This window comes from Carassius auratus, unplaced genomic scaffold, assembly GCF_003368295.1.
Source record: "Carassius auratus strain Wakin unplaced genomic scaffold, ASM336829v1 scaf_tig00020927, whole genome shotgun sequence".
Lineage (NCBI taxonomy): Eukaryota > Metazoa > Chordata > Actinopteri > Cypriniformes > Cyprinidae > Carassius > Carassius auratus.
This window is the reverse complement of record NW_020525070.1, coordinates 7,321-28,646: the sequence shown is the minus strand read 5'-3', so window position 1 is coordinate 28,646 and position 21,326 is coordinate 7,321. Positions and strand designations below refer to the sequence as shown.

The 21,326-nt window shown below is 39.6% G+C and overlaps 1 protein-coding gene across 1 annotated transcript; it reads right to left on the bottom strand.

Moving 5' to 3' along the window:
• Positions 1-756: 756 nt before the first annotated feature.
• Positions 757-9,819, bottom strand: LOC113076647 (uncharacterized). The gene is given in 3 exon segments (XM_026249336.1): positions 757-2,650; positions 2,653-9,681; positions 9,766-9,819. Coding segments are annotated over 2 exon segments (8,142 nt in total). The 5' UTR covers positions 9,644-9,681; positions 9,766-9,819; the 3' UTR covers positions 757-1,499.
• Positions 9,820-21,326: the final 11,507 nt, after the last annotated feature.

The window sequence follows — 21,326 nt, the reverse complement described above, 5'->3', positions numbered from 1 at the left end:
CCTGACTGAACCAACAGGTTGGTCTCCAGTCATTATAAAAATTCAGTTGTTAAGTTACTACAAAATCCATGTGCCAGATTGAGAACAATCCTGTGTAACAATAGTTTATACTTTCAATAAACCACACCAAGTTAATAAATGTGGAGTTCTTTTTTTTTATTTTTTTATTAGACTTCCTTAGATGAAGCCGTAGTTAAAGGGTTAGTTCACCCAATAATCAAAATTGGGTAATTAATAACTTAATAATCTTCATGTCGTTCCAAACTAGTGAGACCTCAGTTTATTTTTCGAACATGGTTTAAGATATTTTAGATTTAGTCCGAGAGCTCTCAGTCCCTCCATTAAAACGGTGTACGGTCGGTCTACTGTTCATGTCCAGAAAGGTAAGAAAAACATTATCAAAGTAGTCCATGTGACATCAGAGGGTCAGTTAGAATTTTTTGAAGCATCGAAAATACATTTTGGTCCAAAAATAGCAAAACTATTGATAATTTAGATGCAAACTGTTTGAAATGATTCAGTTCGATTTGGTGAACTGGTTCAAAAAGATCCAGTTAAATCGAATGATTCGTTCGCGAACATGATATCACAAACTGCTTTGTTTTGAACTCTCTCACAACAGACATGAGGGTGAGTTATAAATTACATAATTTTGATTATTGGATGAACTAACCCTTTAAGTGGATACAATGTGGTTTACTGTGACATGTACCTCAAATCATTCCAAAAATGAAAGAAACTGCTCAAACAACAAAACAGATGTAAATGTTTTTACTAGTTGAAGAAATTCTCAATATTGCCATATAAAAGTGAAACTTAACATCAGGTTTTAATAGCCATGTATGTCAGCACGAATTGGTTTTTTTAGTAAGACTAAGTAAGACTATTCTCAATAAAAAGGTACATCTGGATTTTTATGAAACAAAATACATTAAAAGGCATTCACATCATAAAACTACTGTGTAATGACCCCTTAACTTGACCTTAAAATGTTTACAAACAGAACAAAATTAACATGGCTGGGCATTACTACGAAACATTAACATTGATCTACCAATTTCCTCTAACCTTCATAAGGATATAAAAAAATGCATTATATGGCTAGTAAATTTAGCAAGATCAAAAAATGATCAAAAAGATTTACATCTACACATCCTTGTGATCTGTACTGTGGAACATAAACTTCTCCAATGACTTTCATGCACATTTGCCTATAGTTCATCTAGATTACATAAATTCAATTTACATCAGTCTGAGTACTGTACAAACAAAAATTAGTGAGCAGTTCATAGAACTGTAGAACAGAGCAAATTGTATGAACATTAACAGACCATTTCAGAAGGGTAAAACACCAACATCATATTTCCGAGTGGATAAAAGCAGTTAGGCCCAAGTAAAAACAACAAATGAATTGTATTTATCTTATAACAATGTTCAGAAAACTGAATGATGTGGAATAACCTGCATTGCAGGAAATTGATTCATCAGTAATTCGACCTTTAATTTACTGAGCTTTGATAGGGAAAATTGATTGATGACTGAGACTGAAGAGATTCTGTAGAAGCAGCACCATGAGTCCTCTGATGCTCCTCCAAAAGATTTAGAAAAGCAAAGGCTTTGTCACACTCGGTGCATTCATAGACCACTTGTCCTACATGGGTTTCTTGATGCTTTTGCAAATGAGCAAACATGGTGAAGGATTTATAGCACATATCACACCGGTACTCTCTGTTGTCCTCACTCAGGTTTTGATGTTCAACATGTTTCCTTTTATGTTTTGCGAGATCATTTGCTGTAAGGTAGGTTCGGCTGCATATTGGGCACTGGTGCTGTCTTTTTGCGTCATGTATTTTACAGTGAGATACAAGAGATGTTTCTGTTTTAAATGATTCTGAGCATACATTACACTGGTAAGGGCGTTCACTGTGTATCTGCTGGTGCTGTGTAAGGTAGCGTTTCTTCGTAAAGTCTTTTTTACAAACCAAGCACTTAAAAGGACGTGGATCCTCATGATGCTTTTTATGATGCTCCATTAAACTGCTATTGGAGGAGAATCGTCTTTTGCAGATGGGACAGATAATGAAGTCTTCTCCAACATCAACCTCCACCTCTTCGTCATTACCTGCTTGAAAAAGAGTCCCTGAACTCTGATTCTTGGAGAAAGAGCCTGATGGCTCTGAACGGTGCTTTTCTGAAAAGGTCAACTTTCTATTACTACAGTGGTGTTTGCGGAAAGCATCACTTCCAAGAAAACTGTCTCCACATTCCGTGCATTCATACTGAGTAGCAGCAGTTAAATGGCATTGTTCGTGTTCATCAAGGTCTTTCTTAGTGGGAAAAGTCATATTACAAACACTGCACATGTGAGAATGAACAGAGAGATGATTTGCGAGGTCCAAGGCTTGGTAAAAACTCTCTGGACATATGGGGCACTGGTAAATTTTGGCACGCTTTACAGTTTCTACATGGACCATCTTTTCACTGGTAGGAACGTTAGTGTCCTTGGAAGCATTTTCATTCCCATGGCTTCGTAAATGAGTGAGAAAAAGGTGGTGGTGTGTGAAGCTCATGCTGCAATGATTACACTGATAAGAACGTGGACCCGACAGCTGATGGCTGAGCTGATGCTTTTTTAGGTGGAACCCATGTAAAAATGCTTGTTACATTCAGGACATGAGTATGGGCGTTCTTTTGCTTGATTGCAGCCATGTTCTGAGAGCTGTTCTGGATCTGGAAATCTTACTTGACAAATTCCACAGCGGTACTTGTACTGCTCAACGTTACTTGAGATGGCAGGGGCCACTTGCATTGTTTGAGGCAGTTTGGGGGGAATCAATGGTGGAAGCTCCTCTTCTTGCTCTGTGTGCGTCTTGCGATGTTCTGCTCGACTTGTTTTGCAGGAAAAGGTTTCATCACAAAGGTCACATGGAAAGTTTTCATCACGGTGGGTAACCATGTGCTCAGCTAGTTCCGTTGAGCGTGTAAAGCTCAGGTGACACTTGGTACAGCGGTGAGGACTCTTTCTGATGTGTGTCTGCTTGTGTTTGCGCAGGGAGAAGAGAGAGACAAAGCCTTTACCACACATTTGACACTGAAACTCCGACTTGTGGCTCCGCTGATGTTGTTGCAAGTTCCCAAGCTGGAAAAAGCACTTCCCACATTCTTCACACTCAAACGGTTTTTCACCGAGATGACATCTTTGATGATCCTCAAGACTTTCTGAAGTTAGGAATGTTTTACCACAAACGTGGCAAGGAAAGTACGGTGCTGAATCTGAGTCATTGTCGCTGTCATCTTCATCTTCAAAATTTCTGGAGTCTTCCTCATCTGATTCCTGACTTGGACTGCCAGATGATTTCTTCAATTCATTATCAGAGAGGGTTTTGATAAAACCCTCTTTGTGTTTTATTCTGCAGTGCTCCCTGTATGACTTTTTTAACGTATAGGTTTTGTCACATGGTTCACACCTATATACTTCGGCCTGCTCAGGTCTTGCTTTCACACTAGATTCTTTGGAGTTGGGTGGGTGTACATGCAAATGAGCCATCCTTTTGTGAACGGTCAGAGCTTTAGCAGTCCAAAACCGCATCTTACAACTGTTACAGACAAAGGGACGACTAGGGTCATGACAAGCTCTATGAAAGTCCAGGTCAGATGGAAAACGAAAATTCTTGAAACAAATTTCACAAGTATTATCCATTTTTTCCTGATGTTGCAATTTCATATGCCTTTGCAATATACCAGCTTGAGCAAATACTTTACTGCACACATGGCATCTGTGGATATCAGATCTGCGGTCTTGATCCTCACGCCCATGCTCCTCCAAATGACTTATGAGCCTCAGTCCATCGGTGAAACTCTGGTCACACTCAGAACACTGATACTTGTGAATAGAAACATCTTCTTTCTCTGCATCATTTTCCTGGTCTTGATCTTTACATGAGAATTTAGTCTGCAGTACTCCAGTCCCTGTTGTATTAGAACCCTTGTTAAATACAAGAACAGTGTCATTTAATTCACCTGCACTTTCCATCGCAGATTCATTATTCGAGACAATGGTGTGACCTGTACATTTTCTTCTGTGTTTCTCCATTATCTTTCTGGTCCAAAAACCAACATGACATTTTTTGCAAGAAAGTGGGTACACTCCCGTATGTATGCGCATGTGCATACTCAGGCCAGCTTTTTTTAAAAACTGCATGTTGCACTCTGGGCATTTAAGAGGCTTGATAAGGTCTGTATTTGTACATGCACGCTCTTCACTTGTATTTATCTGACTGCTGCTTTCTTGGTTCTGTCCATTCTCATCATCAATCTGCTCTTGCTTTATGACTTGCATGTGACTTGATTCCAATTGCTGCTGAGCGTTATTTGACTCTTGTGGCTGATCAGATCTATGCTTTGCTAAAAAATGTTGCTGGAGCTGGGAGAACAACAAAAACCGATCACTACAGTTAGCACAGGAAAAACCTTTTATCTTGGTGGGGCTCTTGTCTTTGTGATTTGCCTCTTGAGGTGATCCGGATGATTTTGAGCTAATGACACATGTCTTTTGGTGTACAGAAAGTGCATCCCGGGTAAAAAGGTCACCACACTTATCACAAAGAACTTTTTCTTGATTTTCTCCCTTTCCATTGCATTTAGCCAAGTGTCGTTTCAAGTAGTCTGTTCTGATGAAATGCTCCCCACAGTTGGCGCAGCCATATGGTTTTTCCCCTGTATGAAGACGTACATGCACCTTCAGTTGTCCAGGTAATTTAAAGCGTCGGGGGCAAAACTCACATTGGTATTTAAATTTATTCATGTAGTGCACCTGTATACGTTGCAGAAGTTTGGATGTTTCTCTGCATGGTTGGATTTGAACATCATTCTTGGCAGGCGGCACAATTTTCTTTGAAATCTTTTTGCATCTGATTGTGAGGTTGTGCCTCCTCAAAGTCTTAATAGTACTGTAAGTTTTGCCACATCTTTTGCAGGGAAAAGGTTTATCTGTGATGTGGAGCATGGCCATGTGACGCTTCAGATCACTCAGGGTTGACAACCGCTTTGAGCAAACTTTGCATTGCAACATGTCACCATCTTCCTGGGTCTTGCTTTGGGGACTTGTGCTCAAGCTGTTAAGACTCATTTTTACAACGCGTACCTCAAGTTGACGCTTTCCTCTGCAGCGTGATTGGTGCAGTTTTAAGTGATCATAACGTGAGAAACAACTTTCACATGTCTTGCACCGATATGGCTTGACATCTGTATGAGTGAGAATGTGGCGCCTAAGATATCTGGCCCTCAAAAATGATTTAGTGCAAAATTTGCACTTCAATGCCTCACCATTTTCTCCAGGGACCACAGTGTCCTCTTTCTTATTTTTTACTACAGCAAACATTGATTTAATTTTCTCAGACCGTCTTAAACTCTCCGGTCTATGTTCCTTGCACAGACCATCACAAAATGCCTCATGTTGCAAGTACTGATCCTGACTGTCAAATTTCTGTTCACAGTGCATGCATGCATATGCGGTTTCCTTTGAATGAAGAGACAGATGTCTCTGTAGAAAACTGCTAGATCTAAACCATTTAAAGCATTGTGGACATTGCTGCTTAAATTTGCCCTTCTCATTTGTTCCTGTTCCAGTTTCCATTTCAGTTTTGTTATGCTTGCCCTGGCACTGCTTTTCATGACCATTTCGGTAGTTTTTTCTAGTAAAAACTCTCCCACATTTTCTGCAAGCAGGTTTTATCTGGTCTCCATTGCATTGCTCATCATGATCCTTGAATTTTCTTTTCCTGTAAAACTTCCCACACTTTGAGCAAGGGAAAACTGTCTTGGCCAAGTGGGCTCTCTCATGGAGCTTCAAATTGTTTGGAAAGCGAAAGGAATGTGGGCAGTATGAGCAATTATAGGCTTTGCTTGTCTTTTTTGAAGAACTGCCTACACTATGTCCTGTCTGTAATTGTTTGGCATTTGATGTTTGTAATGGAGGTGGTTTCTCCATTGTGCATTTTTTCTGATGGAATTTAAGAACTTCCTTTCTGTGGAAGTGCCTGCCACAATTTAGACATGGAAAAGGCTTTTCACCAGTGTGAAGGCGAATGTGACGAATAAGCGCAGTACGACTCGAGAAATGATGTTTGCAGAACTGACATTTGGATGCAGAAGGTTCAGGCATATGAGATAAACAATGCTCACTAAGTGCCTTTGAGTCCATGAAGTCTTCTTGGCAGAGAACACATTTGAACTCCTCTTTGTAATTTTCTTGTACCTTTTGAGGTGTAGCTTGGTTCTTTGGAGGGAGAAGTTCCTCAAGTTTGCGCCTTCTCTCATGCACAGCCACATGTCGAAGCAGAAATACTGGAAACTTGAACTGCAAAGGGCAATCAGGGCACTTAAGCATGCCCTTTTTTGGATGGGACTGTCTGTGCTTTAGCAAATCTCCAATAGACGGCAGAACTTCCCAGCAGACTGAACACTGTACGTTCCTCCTGTGCACATTTTTGTGAGCCATTAGGTGTCCATGTCTGGCAAAATTTTTACCACAGTCTAAACAACGAAAAGGTTTGTTTCCTTTATGAAGTTGTAAGTGCTTTTTTAATGAGTCCGGTGAAGCGAAGGCTCTTCCACAGAAGCGACAAGAGAAAGGAAGTCTTGTGTCATCAGCACATTCTTGGCTAGATGGTCTTTGCCCAGGAGAGCTTGAATTTTTAAAATTAACAGCATTGCCATGCTTGTGCTTGATTACCTTTTTGGCATGTCCAAGCAATTTATGCTTTGCTAGATGGCCGTAGAAACCAGACTTGCTAGAATACTCCGCTGGACAAAAATTGCATTTGTATCCCGATGCTTTTTGTAAGGACACTGTCAATGGTGACTCTTTGTCCTCTTTTTTGGAATTGTTAAGTTCCTCCAACTGTTTTTTTTGTTTTACCTTTCCTTTGGCTGTATAGATTTTAAGTTTAATGCAGGTTTGCTTGATATGTCTATTGCGGTTGCTGGCCAAAGTAAACATATCTTTACACAAAGGACATTTATATTTATCACCAATCTTTCCTTTGCCTTTTTTCATGTAGTCATTGAGACACTGTTGACGCAAATGACGTGCACGATTGTAGAAGTACTTGAAAACGTGAAAACAGATTGGGCATTTAAACTTTGCTGGGAACTTGCTATCTGGAACTGAAGATTTTTCATGTGGGACAATCTTTTGAGAACACTGCTCTCGTTTATGTTTGCTAACATTCCAGGTATATTTGAATGCTTTTCCACAGTTGTCACATTTGAAGGGTTTCTCATCAGAATGTGATCTAAGGTGTGCATTCAGTTGTGCTCTGAGCCTGAAAGTCTTTCCACATACTTCACAATGTATTCGTTCAGGTGATCGGCTTGTCTTGCAAACATCCATTAGTTTCACAAAGCAATTATGAAGTTCTACATCGGCGCCAACTGTTTCAACTACGTCTGCCATTTCACTCTTTTCATGGCTTAATTCTGACTGATCTGCAGTCTGTATAGAAGGGTCTAGTATCAAAGGTGTGCATCTTGCTTTATGCTTGTGTCTTTGACATTTGTGAGCATTAGGAAAGTATAATCCACAACGGTTACATCTATGATGTGTGACAACTGTGTGCTTCAGCTCATGTTCTATATAAAAAGGTTGTCGAACAAAGGACTTCCTACAGTACCTACATATGAACTTTGCTTTATCCTCAGTTAGCCCTTTGGTATGCAAGAGGGATGGTTTTATCTTGTCATTAAGCTCGACTTTCCCACAAAAGTGTTGTCCAGCCAATGTACCACCAGCAAAGTAACTTTCACAAGTTGGACAATACTGAAACGTATGAAGAGAATGCATGCAGTGGTGGTGCTCAATTAGTTCATCTACACTTTGAACGGACTCTTGGCACTCAACGCAATGGTATCTTTTTCCATTACAAGTTTTTTTTGCAGTTGTCTTAAGGAGAACAACAGGCTGCAGTTTTCTATTTTGGGTCTTGAAAATGGTGCCATTGCCAGTCAGACATTTTTGCTGTCCAGGATCCAGTGAGGTCCTGGACGTTAGGTCTGTCCTGAGTTCTGGTGGATCTTTTGGCACATCAGTTCCCTCATCCATTTTATTAAATTCAAAGGCAGTTTTCAGAAGAACTGGTGGTTCAGTGTGATTAAATGGACTACACTCATTGATTTTGTTTACATGTGCATGTTCCAGGTGTTTCAGTTCCTCAGTCTTCTGCGCTGTAGTTTTTAAACCAAAACAAGACTCGAGGAATCCAAAACTACTTCGTTCGACTTGTTCACTATCTGATGTAAAGCATTTCTGTCCTTGTAGTGGAGAAGAATTTCCATGGACATGCTTTGAAGAGATCCTTTTTGGATCGGTATTGTTGCTTTCCAATTGATCGATATCAACAGAATTTTCTCCCTGTCCAGATAACCCAATTGTCTCTTGAAATCCAGGTTTAGATGATGTGATTTTAGGATCTAGGTGGTTACTTTCCAATAGACAGCCATCAAGAGAATCTTTTCCATGGCCAGAGATCTCAATTTTCCCTTGAAAGTTGGGCTTTGAGGATGTGTTTTCAGGATTTTGGTTAATTACATCTAATTGGTGGTCACCAAGTGAACATTTTCCATCACCGGAAATCACAAATGTTTTTTCAAGGTCAGGGTTTGATGATGTGTTTTCAGGATCTGGGTTTGTCCTTTCCAATTGGCAAAAACCTAATGAATCTGTGGTTGCGCAAATGTTTTCATCCCTATTAGAAGTCAATAAAGTATCAAAATTTGCATGATTTGAGACACAAGTGGAACCATCCTGAGAGGTACTAATCTCTTTGCAATGATCCAAAAAACATTCCAATTCACAAGTCATTTCCCTTTCCTCCATTTGCCCATCTTTTGACAAAGGCACTGCACCATTCATATTGTCCACATCTTGCACTTCTGTATATGGAACGTCAGCATTTGTAAGTAACCCCTCACTACAGTCACTACCAGTTTGGTTTACACTTTCATTGCTCTCACCTGTGGCTACTGGAGGTCCAGTGTCCTGTTGCTCATTTATTACACTCATATCCGCTTCCACAGATAAGTGCATTGCATTACTTGAATCAAGGTCTCCATCTGAAGGCTGACCAGCCTGGTTGCTTAGGCCTGATGAACTCAAATTGCAATCAAGATTTGCTTCTGTGTCAGAGCAGCTGCTAATATCGGAATATTCAACAAGACCAGCATCGGTCTCAAAAGCAGGTTCTAATATTGCCTTGTCTGAATGTGCTTTCAATGTGGACTCAACCTCTACAGAGTTAGGCAAGATAGAGGGTCTAATGTTACCATTATTTTCTTCTTTATCCCCTGGCTTATCCTGTTCAAGGTCAGTTGAATTCATTACATCTTGCCAACATGATTCATAGCATGTGTGCTGCAGGGAACCAGACACCAAGTCTTTTATGTCTGATTCAGCAATGTCTTGCAAATCCATCATGCTTGAAAAGTTCTCCTTCTCAATCAACTGTTCTATCTCATGTGCAAAGCTCTCCTCTGATTCCACTGAAATTCCGTTACAGTCCATAGATCCAACTGAAGTTTCCGGGCTCTGTTTAGATTGTTGCTTTAGAATCTGCGCTTGCTGATGTGCATTCCATGTTTGAGCCATCCTGGTTTTCTCCTCGAAGGACTAATTCTCCATAAACTCTGAAAGACAAATGTCCATGTGATTACCAAAAAGCGCACGTTTGGAAGTAAATATATGCAGTAAGAGAAAAATGAAATGCTCACCACACTTATCCACTACATATCAGTGGGAACATTATAGCCGATTTGACCAAAGACCTGCATAAAGAAAAAGAAAATCTATTTTTACAAATCACCATATAAAAACCATAATAAAAAATAACACTTTATGAACTACAAGATGCATAAAAATCTCCATGTTCAAAGAAACATGCACACATTACTGTCAACTAGTAGTACTGCAAAACCATTAAGCCAAAACAGCAGCACTGAAATAATGTGACCTCGAGGTAATGGAAGCACAAACTATGCAACTTAATTTTGGAGTTGGACAAAGAGGTTTCCTCATTAAAAATATTTTATAAAACTGCTACAAATAACATTTTAAAAAGTCATTTTAAGTGATTCATTCTACATGGAAGGGTTGCTCCCTCATGTTGTTGAGATGACAGGGGGACCAGTAGTACATGTAATTGCTACCGCCATTATAAAGAATAGCAAGAAAAACAAAAGTATATACACCATATACTGATTTTCCAGAACTCGAGTCAGGTGGGGAAAAAACAGTGGTTGCTGGAGTACAGCAGCAAACAATCCCAGAGAGAGTATGGGGATGACTGACAGCTCAGAGGAATGAAGCAGCACAGCCAGAGACCATCAAGAAACACCACATAACAGTTTGTTGGTACTGAATTCATGTTGTGTGTCACTCAAGTACTTTATGAAACAAACTTCAGTACTCTGCAGTTAATTTCAAATCAATTTTTCAGGGAACAAGTAATGGGTTAACAACTTAGCACAAAGCCAGAATCAGACATTAATGAGGGTCAGATTACCATTGCAAGCAAGCCTCACTAGTGTAAGGCTGCACGATGTGTTGTTTAAGCATTGATACCGCGATGTATGAATCCACGATAGTCACATCGCAGGATGTGTGATGTAGGCTGTCGTAGTTGATCCGTTATTCATTAACCACACACACGCGAGGGAGAGAGGGAGTGAGAGAGACAGAGGGAGAGAGAGAGAGAGCGAGCGCGAGAGCCCTTGCCACACACTCTTCAAATAACACAAGCGCTGTCTTGCTCTCTCTTCCTCACGCATATTAATCAATTGACACGATTGTGTCGATGTTTAAATTATTTAAAATGAAAAAGTGTTCCTAATAATCCTTTAGGTGAGAGTAGTTCTGAAGTGCAGCACAAGTTTGTTGAGCTTCACAAGATAGAAAGTGGCTGTAAGAAAATAGCTAAAGCATTGAAAATACCCATTCCCACCATTAGGGCAATAATTAAAGGTCAATGGTTACAATTTATGTTTCGGTTCCCGAAAATTATAATCCACATGTAAAACCCTGTGCAGAACATTTTGCTGGGGACAGTTTGCTGAGGACAACTTTCTCAATCTCAATCAGTTTAATGCCGGATTCGCACTAAGATTATTCTTGAAAGATGGAGCAGTTCCCTCTTTGTCTGGAGAAGGCGTTGTTTATGGACCACAACCGGTAAGTGTATTTTATTATTTAAGTTGGTGCATTTAACAGTTTTTGTAACTTATTACACAAATGGCAATGCTGTTTAGCTTTGTTAACTAGATGTTAGGGCTGTGCAAAAAAAAACGAATGTGATTTTTATGCGCATCTCGTCAGTAAAAACGCTCCTGTGATTATAAGTACATCTCCAGCACGTGCGTTCTAGCCCAATCACGTTAGCAGGAGGGCAGAGTGAGCTCAGCTGCTGTCGAATCACAACACAGGAACCGCTGGCCCAATCAGAACTCGTTACGTATTTCTGAAGGAGGGACTTTATAGAACAAGGAAGTCATCAGCCCGTTTTTATAACAGTGAAAGCAGCGGCATACAGAATTTTTTTTTTTTTTTTTTCACGCGAAACATGAACATGTTATATTGTACACACAATCAATGCTTTAAAAAAGCGCGAATAACGGGACTTTTAAGTTGTTCCAATAAACTAAAGATGTTAAAAATCTGCCTGGAAGATATCGTCCTAATGCATGGTGAGGAAAAGAGGTTGAGTGGTCAAAGATTTTCCTAGGATCACAGCCAGAGAAGTGTAGGGATAAGGAGTTGAAGTTTGGGTTTGAAGAAAAATCCTCTATCCAAAAACAAACTCCAGAATCTTTAATGTTGTGGGCATATATTTCTTCCAGAGGTCCTGGACATCTTGTTCAAATAAATGGCATCATGGATTATATCAAAAACCAACAGATAAAAAAAAAAATCTAAACCTGACTGCCTATGTAAGGCTATGGTTGCATCCATCAGGACAATGATCCAAAAACAAACATCAAAATCAACAAAAATGTATCACAGAGCACATAATGAAGCCTCTGCCATGGCTGTCCCAGTTCCCTGACTAGAACCCTATAGAAAATGAGTGGGGTAAACTGAAGAGAAGAAGCACCAACATGTAGTTGGGAATCTGAAGGGTCTGGAGAGATTCTGAATGAAGGAATGTTCTCTGATCTCTTGTCAGGTGTTCTACAAACTCATTAGGCATTATAGGAGAAGACTCCACCATGACACCAGTGGTCTACTGAAATCTTCGGTTCACACACAAGATATTTGTAAATTATCAAAGAGAAGAAATATTGGTTTTCTTATTGTGAACCAAACTGGTATACCTAGGTGGTCAATGGTTTATCATTCAGCTAGAAAATGATTTTAAAAATATGTCCAGATTACATCAGATTTACCTTCAACCCTCTACAATGCGAGTAAATCACTTGTATAATCAACTAAATACCTGTTCACACTAGAGAGGTTTGACTGCAGTGAAGAAGTCTTCAGGACGTCCCAGAGTGTCCAGCAAGCACCAGGACCTGAGGAGTCAGCTACGGAATTGTTTTACCTGCAGTGCAGAGCTTGCTCAGGAATGGCAGAAGTTTGGTCTGAGAGCATCTGCAAACACAGTGAGGCCAAGACTTTTGAACAATGGCCTGGTTTTCAAGAAAGGCAGCAAAGCAGCCACTTCTCTTCAAGAAAAATGTAAAGGACAGACTGACAAGGATTGGACAGCAGAAGACTGGTGCAAAGTTATTTTCTCTGATGAAGTCCCTTTCTGACTTTTTGGGACATCTGGAAAATTTATTTTTCAGAGAAGAAAAGGTGAACGCTACCATGAGTCCTACATTGTGCCAACAGTGAACCCTCCTGAGACCATCCATGGGTGGGGCTGTTTTTCCAACCAAGGGAGTAGGCCCTCTCATTATTCAGTCCGAAAAAAACGTCCTGAGGGAGCGACATCTTCAGACGATCCATGAGCAATTTGGTGATGATCCATGCATTTTCCAGCATTATGGAGCACCATGTCACAAAACTAAAGAAGTGGCACAAAGATCCTTACATTGAAAATAGATTCATGGCCAGGGAACTCCCCGGATCTCAATCCCATAGAGAACCTTTGGTCAGTCCTGAAAAGGCAATAGATTTTTGCCAATAAAAGCCTTTAAAACTTATGCTTATTGTTTTTCAGCATACCATAGAAACATGTGAAAAAATACATCTACAACTACTGAAGCAGAAAACTTCACAAAAGACAACTTTTGTCACTGCCAAAACTTTTGGCCCATCTGTAAGCTACAAGTTACAAACATGGTATACAAGTCTGTTGAGTAAACAAGTAAAGATTTACTAGCCAATGGTGATTCTATTACCAAGGTGTGCGTAGAGGATTGACCTTATAAGACCTAATAAGACTGTAGGCTTTGGAGCCACTACCATGTGTACTTAAACATATTGCGCAACAGTGCTTTAGGCGACTGAAGCTTCCTGATACCATGACTCTCTCCTCTCCTAGGGCAATAAAGGAAAAAAGCCCAAAAATAGAACTCTGCTAAAAAAAAAAAAAAAAAGCTGAAGGCTAGTCTTGAATAGACAAAAGAGTGAAAGAAACCCATGGAAGTACAAGACATGTGAAAACATCTGCAAGAGTGTTTCCAAAAAGACAAAGACATGAAACCGTATTCATTAAAAAAAGAAAAAGAAAAAAGAATTAAGGGGTTCTAAAATTAACCTGTAGTGTACCAATAAAAACACAAATATTACTAAATCCGATCCTGCAGATTTGCTTTATTCAACATCAAGAAGATCAAGCCCGTTCTTTGGGAACATGCTGCACAACTCCTTGTTCAAGCTCTTGTTCTGTCCAGGCTGGACTATTGCAATGCCCTCTTGGCAGGTCTTCCAGCCAATTCTATCAAACCTTTACAATTAATTCAGAACGCGGCAGCAAGATTAATTTTTAATGAGCCAAAAAGAATACACATCACACCTCTGTTTATCTATTTGCACTGGCTTCCAATAGCTGCTCGCATAAAATTCAAGGCATTGATGTTTGCCTACAAAACTTCCACTGGCTCTGCACTAGGGCTGAACGATATATCGTTATCGTATCTATATCTAGATATGAACTTTCAAGATATTAATATCGGAAAAAGCAACGATATAGATTTCCCCTCTCCGCGCTCGCCCTGCATACAACTCTAGCAGTCACAACAAACATCAGTTTTACGAGTGCCCTTGACTGCACCACTAAAGCCAGCGCGCACACACTAGAGACGTGGGAACTATATTGTGAGAGGGGGGCAGCGTTTCCATGGTGACGCGTCATTGCTTGTCACGTGACACACTGCAGCAGCAACAGCGCTGAATGAATGATGATCTGCTTTTATATCATTTTTCCTTTTTTATTCAGAATATTCACAAATGTGTTAGTTATGGCATGAAATATCTGATATTCCGATTGTCAAATACATGCAAGTGGAAGTATATTGTTGTTTAAACACCTTTATAACAATCGCGTTAGTTGAGCTGTATGCACAATGGGCGCCGCCGTGTTAGTTTGTGCTGTAGACGCAGTTCAGAGAATAGGATCTGTTGGATTTACAACCTCTATGTTTACAACACGTGAATTCATCCACTTCTCCCGAAATACTTAAAAATAAGTGGCTGGTGAACTGGGAATAGAATAGAGTAAACATAAAAAGTTACTTACACAATGTGTATCTGATATGAATAAAACGTGTCGAATTATACTGGAAAGGATTATTATTACCTCTTCCATAGACATCAGTGTGTATTTTATAAACTCTAAATGTATTGTTTTTAGTACTTATGTGAATTTATTTGTTTGAAAACTAAAATAAACAGTATGTGGTTGAAAACACTGAAAAGTTGCGACCTCTTCCTCTGGCGCGAATGATTTCAATGTAAAGACGCGTTTACATGCGTCTGGAGGTTTCCCGGCGCAGTAGATGAGTTATGAAAAGGACCATTGCAAGCTGAGAGCGACCGGCTTTTGTGGTGGAAATTGGCAGTAATACCCCCACCTTGCGCAGGTTATGTTCAATAAAAAACACACACATGGCCTCTTCTCAAGTCCATTTAAAGTTTCATTTTTTGAACAGTTTTTTTAAATGGATTGAACCATTATTAAAAAATGATCTTGGAGATTTTTGAATTGCCTAAATCATAAATGAAGCCTGCAGTGGTGTTTTTCTTTTGTTATTGCAGCCATCCCCTCTGCATATATATTTTTTAGAGAATGTTGCACTCCTGTTGCCATTTGTTATTCTTCACGAAAGTTCATGCCAATAAATAAGAAATATTGCTGACTTGTGCAGAAATGCGAACAGTTTAAAATGATTCAGTTCGATTTGGTGAACTGAATGATTCGTTCGCGAACCGGATATCCAGACTGCTTTGATTTGAACTCTTTCTCTCAACAGACACGGAAGAGAAGACAATAAAGTCGTCGGTTTTGCTATTTTTGGACCAAAATGTTTTTTCGATGCTTCAAAAAATTCCAACTGACCCTCTGAGGTCACATGGACTACTTTGATAATGTTTTTCTTACCTTTCTGGACATGGACTGTATACCGTACACACAGCTTCAATGGAGGGACTGAGAGCTTTCGGACTAAATCTAAAATATCTTAAACTGTGTTCCGAAGATAAAAGGAGGTCTTACATGTTTGGAACAGCATAAGGGTGAGTTATTAATGACATCATTTTCATTTTTGGGTGAACTAACCCTTTAAGACCTCAGGGTCTGAATTCAAGTCAAGTGTCCTGAGCAAAACAGTCTCAAGTTCACCATGGTCTCAAAACGAGTATTTACTCCCGGTGACATGCCGCTACGGAAGAAATTTTTGAAAAAAAAAAAAAACCCTGAAATGATGACTTCTGGTGAATATTGTGGAAACTAATTGATACATTAAGATAAATAGATTTTTATACATTATAGTATATTAGAATGCAACTTAATAGGCCTATATATTTATTGAATAGCAAAGTAGGTCTAATCAATATACTAGACTGAACCACATATAAAGGCTATAATAATCGTTTTGCCAACAATTAACCATATGTTTATAATACGTTTTATTTTTAACTTAAATACAACATATATTATTCAAAACTCATTGGCTTAGACTGCATTTGAAGAAAAATAACAGTTTCCTGTAGCCTTGTGCAAACTTATTCAATAGAATTTGACTTGTAGAATGTTCTTTCCAGTGAAAAATTTTATATTTTTAATTTAATTAGACAACATTTTAAAAGGAAGTGGAGTGCAAATATCTTTATATAATTATACTTCCATTATTGTCAACTTTCTTTCCAGTGCAAAACGATACATAAACCAATTATTAATTCAATAATAATAATTTCCCTCCTCCAGAAACCCATCAGAAATGATTGACAAGTTATGAGGGAGCGGGAGATAGGAAAACCACAACAAGAGGGAACACTAGGGAGGTGTATATGGAATGTTAGGCTAAACCTGTATTATCTTTTTTAATATAATCACATTCTTATCAACTATATTTGAGTTTTAAAAATCCACATGATTACAAAGCCTACCATATCAGCCTCTGGAGTCGTCTGACGGACAAGGAACCTTAACATCGCTCCCTCCTGCACCCGCAGCCTCTCGCTCCTCTTGTGATTATCGCCTGATGCATGCGGCTTAATATCACACACTCCGCCGTGAAAAAACGTGACGGCATATGGTAAAATTGACCTTGTATTCATTGTCCCTCACGCATTCCAGCCACGGGTAGTAATTTTCCTATTCAATTCTATATTTTTGTGCTCTTTTCTTTTTCACCGGCCGTTCGGAGGTCATTTTTACATTTCCCGCTGTTGTCACTTGTCATCATTGCTACGATACGTGACTCACAATGACTGAAACGACCAATTAAAAGGTCATTCTCTGATGATGTTCCAAGATGTTAAAAAGCTATGCTGATCATAGACAAACGGGGAGAAATTAGTAGGCCTATCTAACCCACTGTCAGGTTTTTTTTCTTATTGTAGCCTACAAATATATTCATTCATAGTCTGAGATATATTAGAAGCTATGTGTGTGCCTGTCATGGATTTGCACTGAATTGATTCTCAAAAATATGGAACAAAGTGCGTTCCATATCAGTTCAATACGGAACGATTCCGTATTATACGGAACGGTTGGCAACCCAGTAAGCTGCTCTGAGCTCTCTCGTATGTCGGCGCGTAATCACTCAGTGTAACGTAGTCTTTGCCCCACGATGTATTTTTCACTGAATGAGTGAGAACATGAGAACAAAGAACTAATTCAGTGAATACCTACTGGTTTTAACAACTCTTGAAGCACACAAACACACACCCTCTCACAGGAGAAGACATCCATGAGCTCATCAAAGGGAAACTGGCAAGAGGAGGGTTAAACTTGAAATCAGTGGTCTCCATCACCATAGATGAAGAGGGAGGGACTAGTTGTACACTGGAAAAAGGACCAAACTGACCAATTATTTTACCACTGCACTTTCTACCAGTCCGTCCTCTGTAATAATCTGGTAGAAGTGTATGCTGATGTCATAAAAAAAATAACTGATAAAGAGCATCATCATCCCTATAGTTTTGTCTACAAAGAGGCTCACACAGAGGTCAATGCCAGCAGATGACTTGCTGTACAACAGTGTGAGACTGTTCAAGGTTTGTCTACTTGGCTACTAAGCCATTTGAAAGGAGATCAATGCTTCCCTATCAGAAAAAAATGAAGAAAAAGCAAACAGCTCAATAGTATGTGATTTGCAGCATTTTCACCATATTTAAGGTGATCTTCAACTTCTCCACTTCCCAGGCTTAGATCTCTGGGGGTTGTAGAGGGTGCTATGCACATTTAAATGAAAGCAAGAGCCCCCTCAGTTGAAACTGTAATACTAGCATATTTGCAAAACGGACTGGCAAATGATTTGGTGCATATTTGCTGAGCAATGTTGACAATCACAGACATATGTGCTCACAGAATAAAGTGTAGACACAATGTAAATAAGATATTTATTGTGTAGAGAGCTTGATTCAGTATAACCAGATGTTGTGATATCACAAAGAACCATGATAAGTGACAGTTTTTACTGATTATAAATGCTGGATTCACTCTTGAATTTGCAATGGCCGATGTAGTGACAACCACTGAAATGGACATATCAAGACAAAACAGATGTGCTAGGGCTAGAGGTTAGGCTAAAGCACACTCTCTATTTTTTAAAAATGTCCTTGGTGATTTGATTCTGGTGCCAGGCTTTTTTCAACCTTGGAGCAAACCCAAGGACAGAAAGATATTCCTTACCATACTAATTTCATATAGTAGCTGATTGTTAACTTGAAGACTTATGATTTTTGTTCACAGATGACAAATGCTGCTGATCATTAAGAACTTATTCTTGGTCACAAATATCACCAAGTTTTCCCAAAGCAAAACCGATGTTCCAATGAGTAAATGCTGTATGAATACAATGGAGTTAATTAAACTGCAACAAAATGTTGATAATTGTCATCCAGCTACCTTTTTTAAGATCAGAATACAGTTTATAGTCCATTAAAAGATATGTGATTGATCTCATTTGACCCATTTAAATATATTCCCGAAAACATTTGATATAACCCATGTATCCCAAATCATAATGTGGACAAGTTAATATCCTTGTAGTATAACTTCCTTTAAAACAAATAACAACACTATAGTATATTTTCTTTATTAACCACAAACACATTTATCCAAAAGTTATAGCATACAGCTTTTAGTAGCTCTGGTGTTAAATGCATAAAATCAATAGATCTGGGTAGATTTCACCCCGTTCTACTGCCATGATGCTGTGGAAGAATGCTTGATGGATGATGGAAGATGGAAGAAATTGTTGCTCTTGGCAGGAAAATCAGCTTGGCACCTTCAAGGAGGGCTCAGGATTGAGAAACCAGTCAGTATCATGATAGTGCCCGCACTGAGAAAGGTTTTTAAAAATGCCAACTCACAACAAAACTAGACAGTATCAAACTAATAACAATAAACAGGAAAGTAGGAAATGTACTATATATTCTAAATATTCTAAATACTCAACAACTAGGATAAGATAAGGGCAGTCCATCAAATGTTGCATTGCTCCTGGTTGTAGAACAATATGCAGCTCTGTATTTTTCAGGATCCAACACATGATCCACTCTGCCATATAATAAATAACTACTATTTACACCCTAGGAGCCAGAAATTACGCTGGCAAAACACAGATTTAATTTGTATTAGACAATGGTAGGGGGTGTCTAATCCTGCTCCTGAATGGCCAACTTCCTGCAATTTCAACCTACTCTGAAATTACTAATAATCATAGAAAATTTGAACAGCTGAATATGGCTATTTAATGGCTAATTTTTAACTAATCAAAACGGCTCAACTAGCTAAACCACACAGCTTATTTTTTATAAGCAGGGTTTTTCCTGGGTCAAAATTGGTCTTCGGTGGTGGCTGACAGACATGGTCATCCACACACAGCAAAGAGTACCCTAGTACCCACATGATCCGCAAGCCCAATATTGACAATAAATGTTACATTTAAACACATTATCGTGTGCTGTTCAGATCTCATCTGTGCTCGCGCGCTGTCAGCACCCTGGGCCCGGTTTTTCAAAAGTAATCCAGTAGGATTTTGGATAATGGATTGGATCAAATCTTGAAAATGTGTTTTTCAAAAAAAAAAAAAACGGATTACATAATCGGATTAGATCACGTAATCCAATCTCGGTTTTGATCCGGATCAAACCTTTAGTTTGGGTTTTTTTAGAACTTTTTTTGTAGGATTTGGATCACTTTGATCCAAAAAAATCTGGACTAAACTGATCCCATCAGAAGGGTGGATTCAGCGTGGATTTCATGGCAGAAATGTACTGAAAACTTAAAAAATGTATCAAATAAGACTATATTTGGACCATGCAGTATCTTACAAGATATCCTATTTATTCCTTGGTCACGGACGCTGCTGTAACGCCGTCTGAAAACTTCTCTGTTTAACGGATGGACAGGACAGCCGAGGCCGGCAAATCCAAAGGCGGAGGAGTTTGTTTCATGATTAACAAGAAATGGTGTGAGCCTAGGAATATCTCCACTCTGTCGCGCTCCTGCTTGCCTCATCTGGAACATTTATCCATTATTTGCCGCCCATTCTATCTGCCTCGGGAGTTTTCATTGATCATCATAACTGCTGTTTACATCCCTCCACAAGCAGACACTGGCTTGGCTTTGTCTGAGCTTCACGATGCGCTCAGCGGCAACATCAACAAACATCCTGACGCTGCTATTATCATTGCTGGGGACTTTAACAAAGCCAAACTCAGGCAAACCATGCCTAATTTTATCAACATGTATCCTGTCCAACCAGAGGACCGAATACACTGGATCATTGCTACACTCAGTTTAAGAATGCCTACAAAGCACGCTCACTACCGGCTTTCGGCAAATCGGACCATGCCGCCATTTTCCTCACACCGGAAAATAAACAATGGCTCGTTCAAGATCCCCCGGTGCAGAGGGTGGTGACACAATGGTCCGCCCAATCAGAAGCAACGTTACAGGTGGCTCTTGATGACGTAGACTGGGACATGTTTCGCGCAAGTTCATCTGACGTCAGCGAGTTCACGGATGTAGCGTTAAGCTTTGTAAACATGCTAGCCGAACAAGCTACGGATACAATAACTATAAGGACATTCTCAAATCAGAAACCGTGGGTGGACAGATCAATCCGTGCAGCAGTAAACAAACGCACTGCTGCTTACAACGCTGGTCTTCTGCTATGCTCTCCGGCACGCAGTAAGAGCCGCTAAACACAGACACAGGGAACGCATAGAGTCACATTTCCAGCTAAATGACTCCCGGCGCATGTGGTAAGGACTAAGGACCATCTGTGACTTTGGAAATAAATCCTATGCAGAGGTGAGAGCAGATCAGTCGCTGGCTGACGAGCTAAACACTTTCTACGGCCGTTTTGAAAGCAATCGAAGCAGTGTGAGTGCCGATCAGCACGTCAGGAAGCAGAAGTCAGAGCAGCGATCACCATGCGATCACAGTGTCGGAAGACGAAGTTCGGAGGGCACTAAAGAGAGTGAATGTAAGGAAAGCAGCTGGACCTGATGGGATTTCTGGCCGTGTTCTGCGGTCCTGCGCTGATCAGCTCGCTGGTTTGTTTACATCCATTTTTAATGAGTCTCTTGCTACATCGGTGGTTCCCGCCTCATTCAAAAAAATCGGTCATCATCCCTGTGCCTAAAAACAATAAAC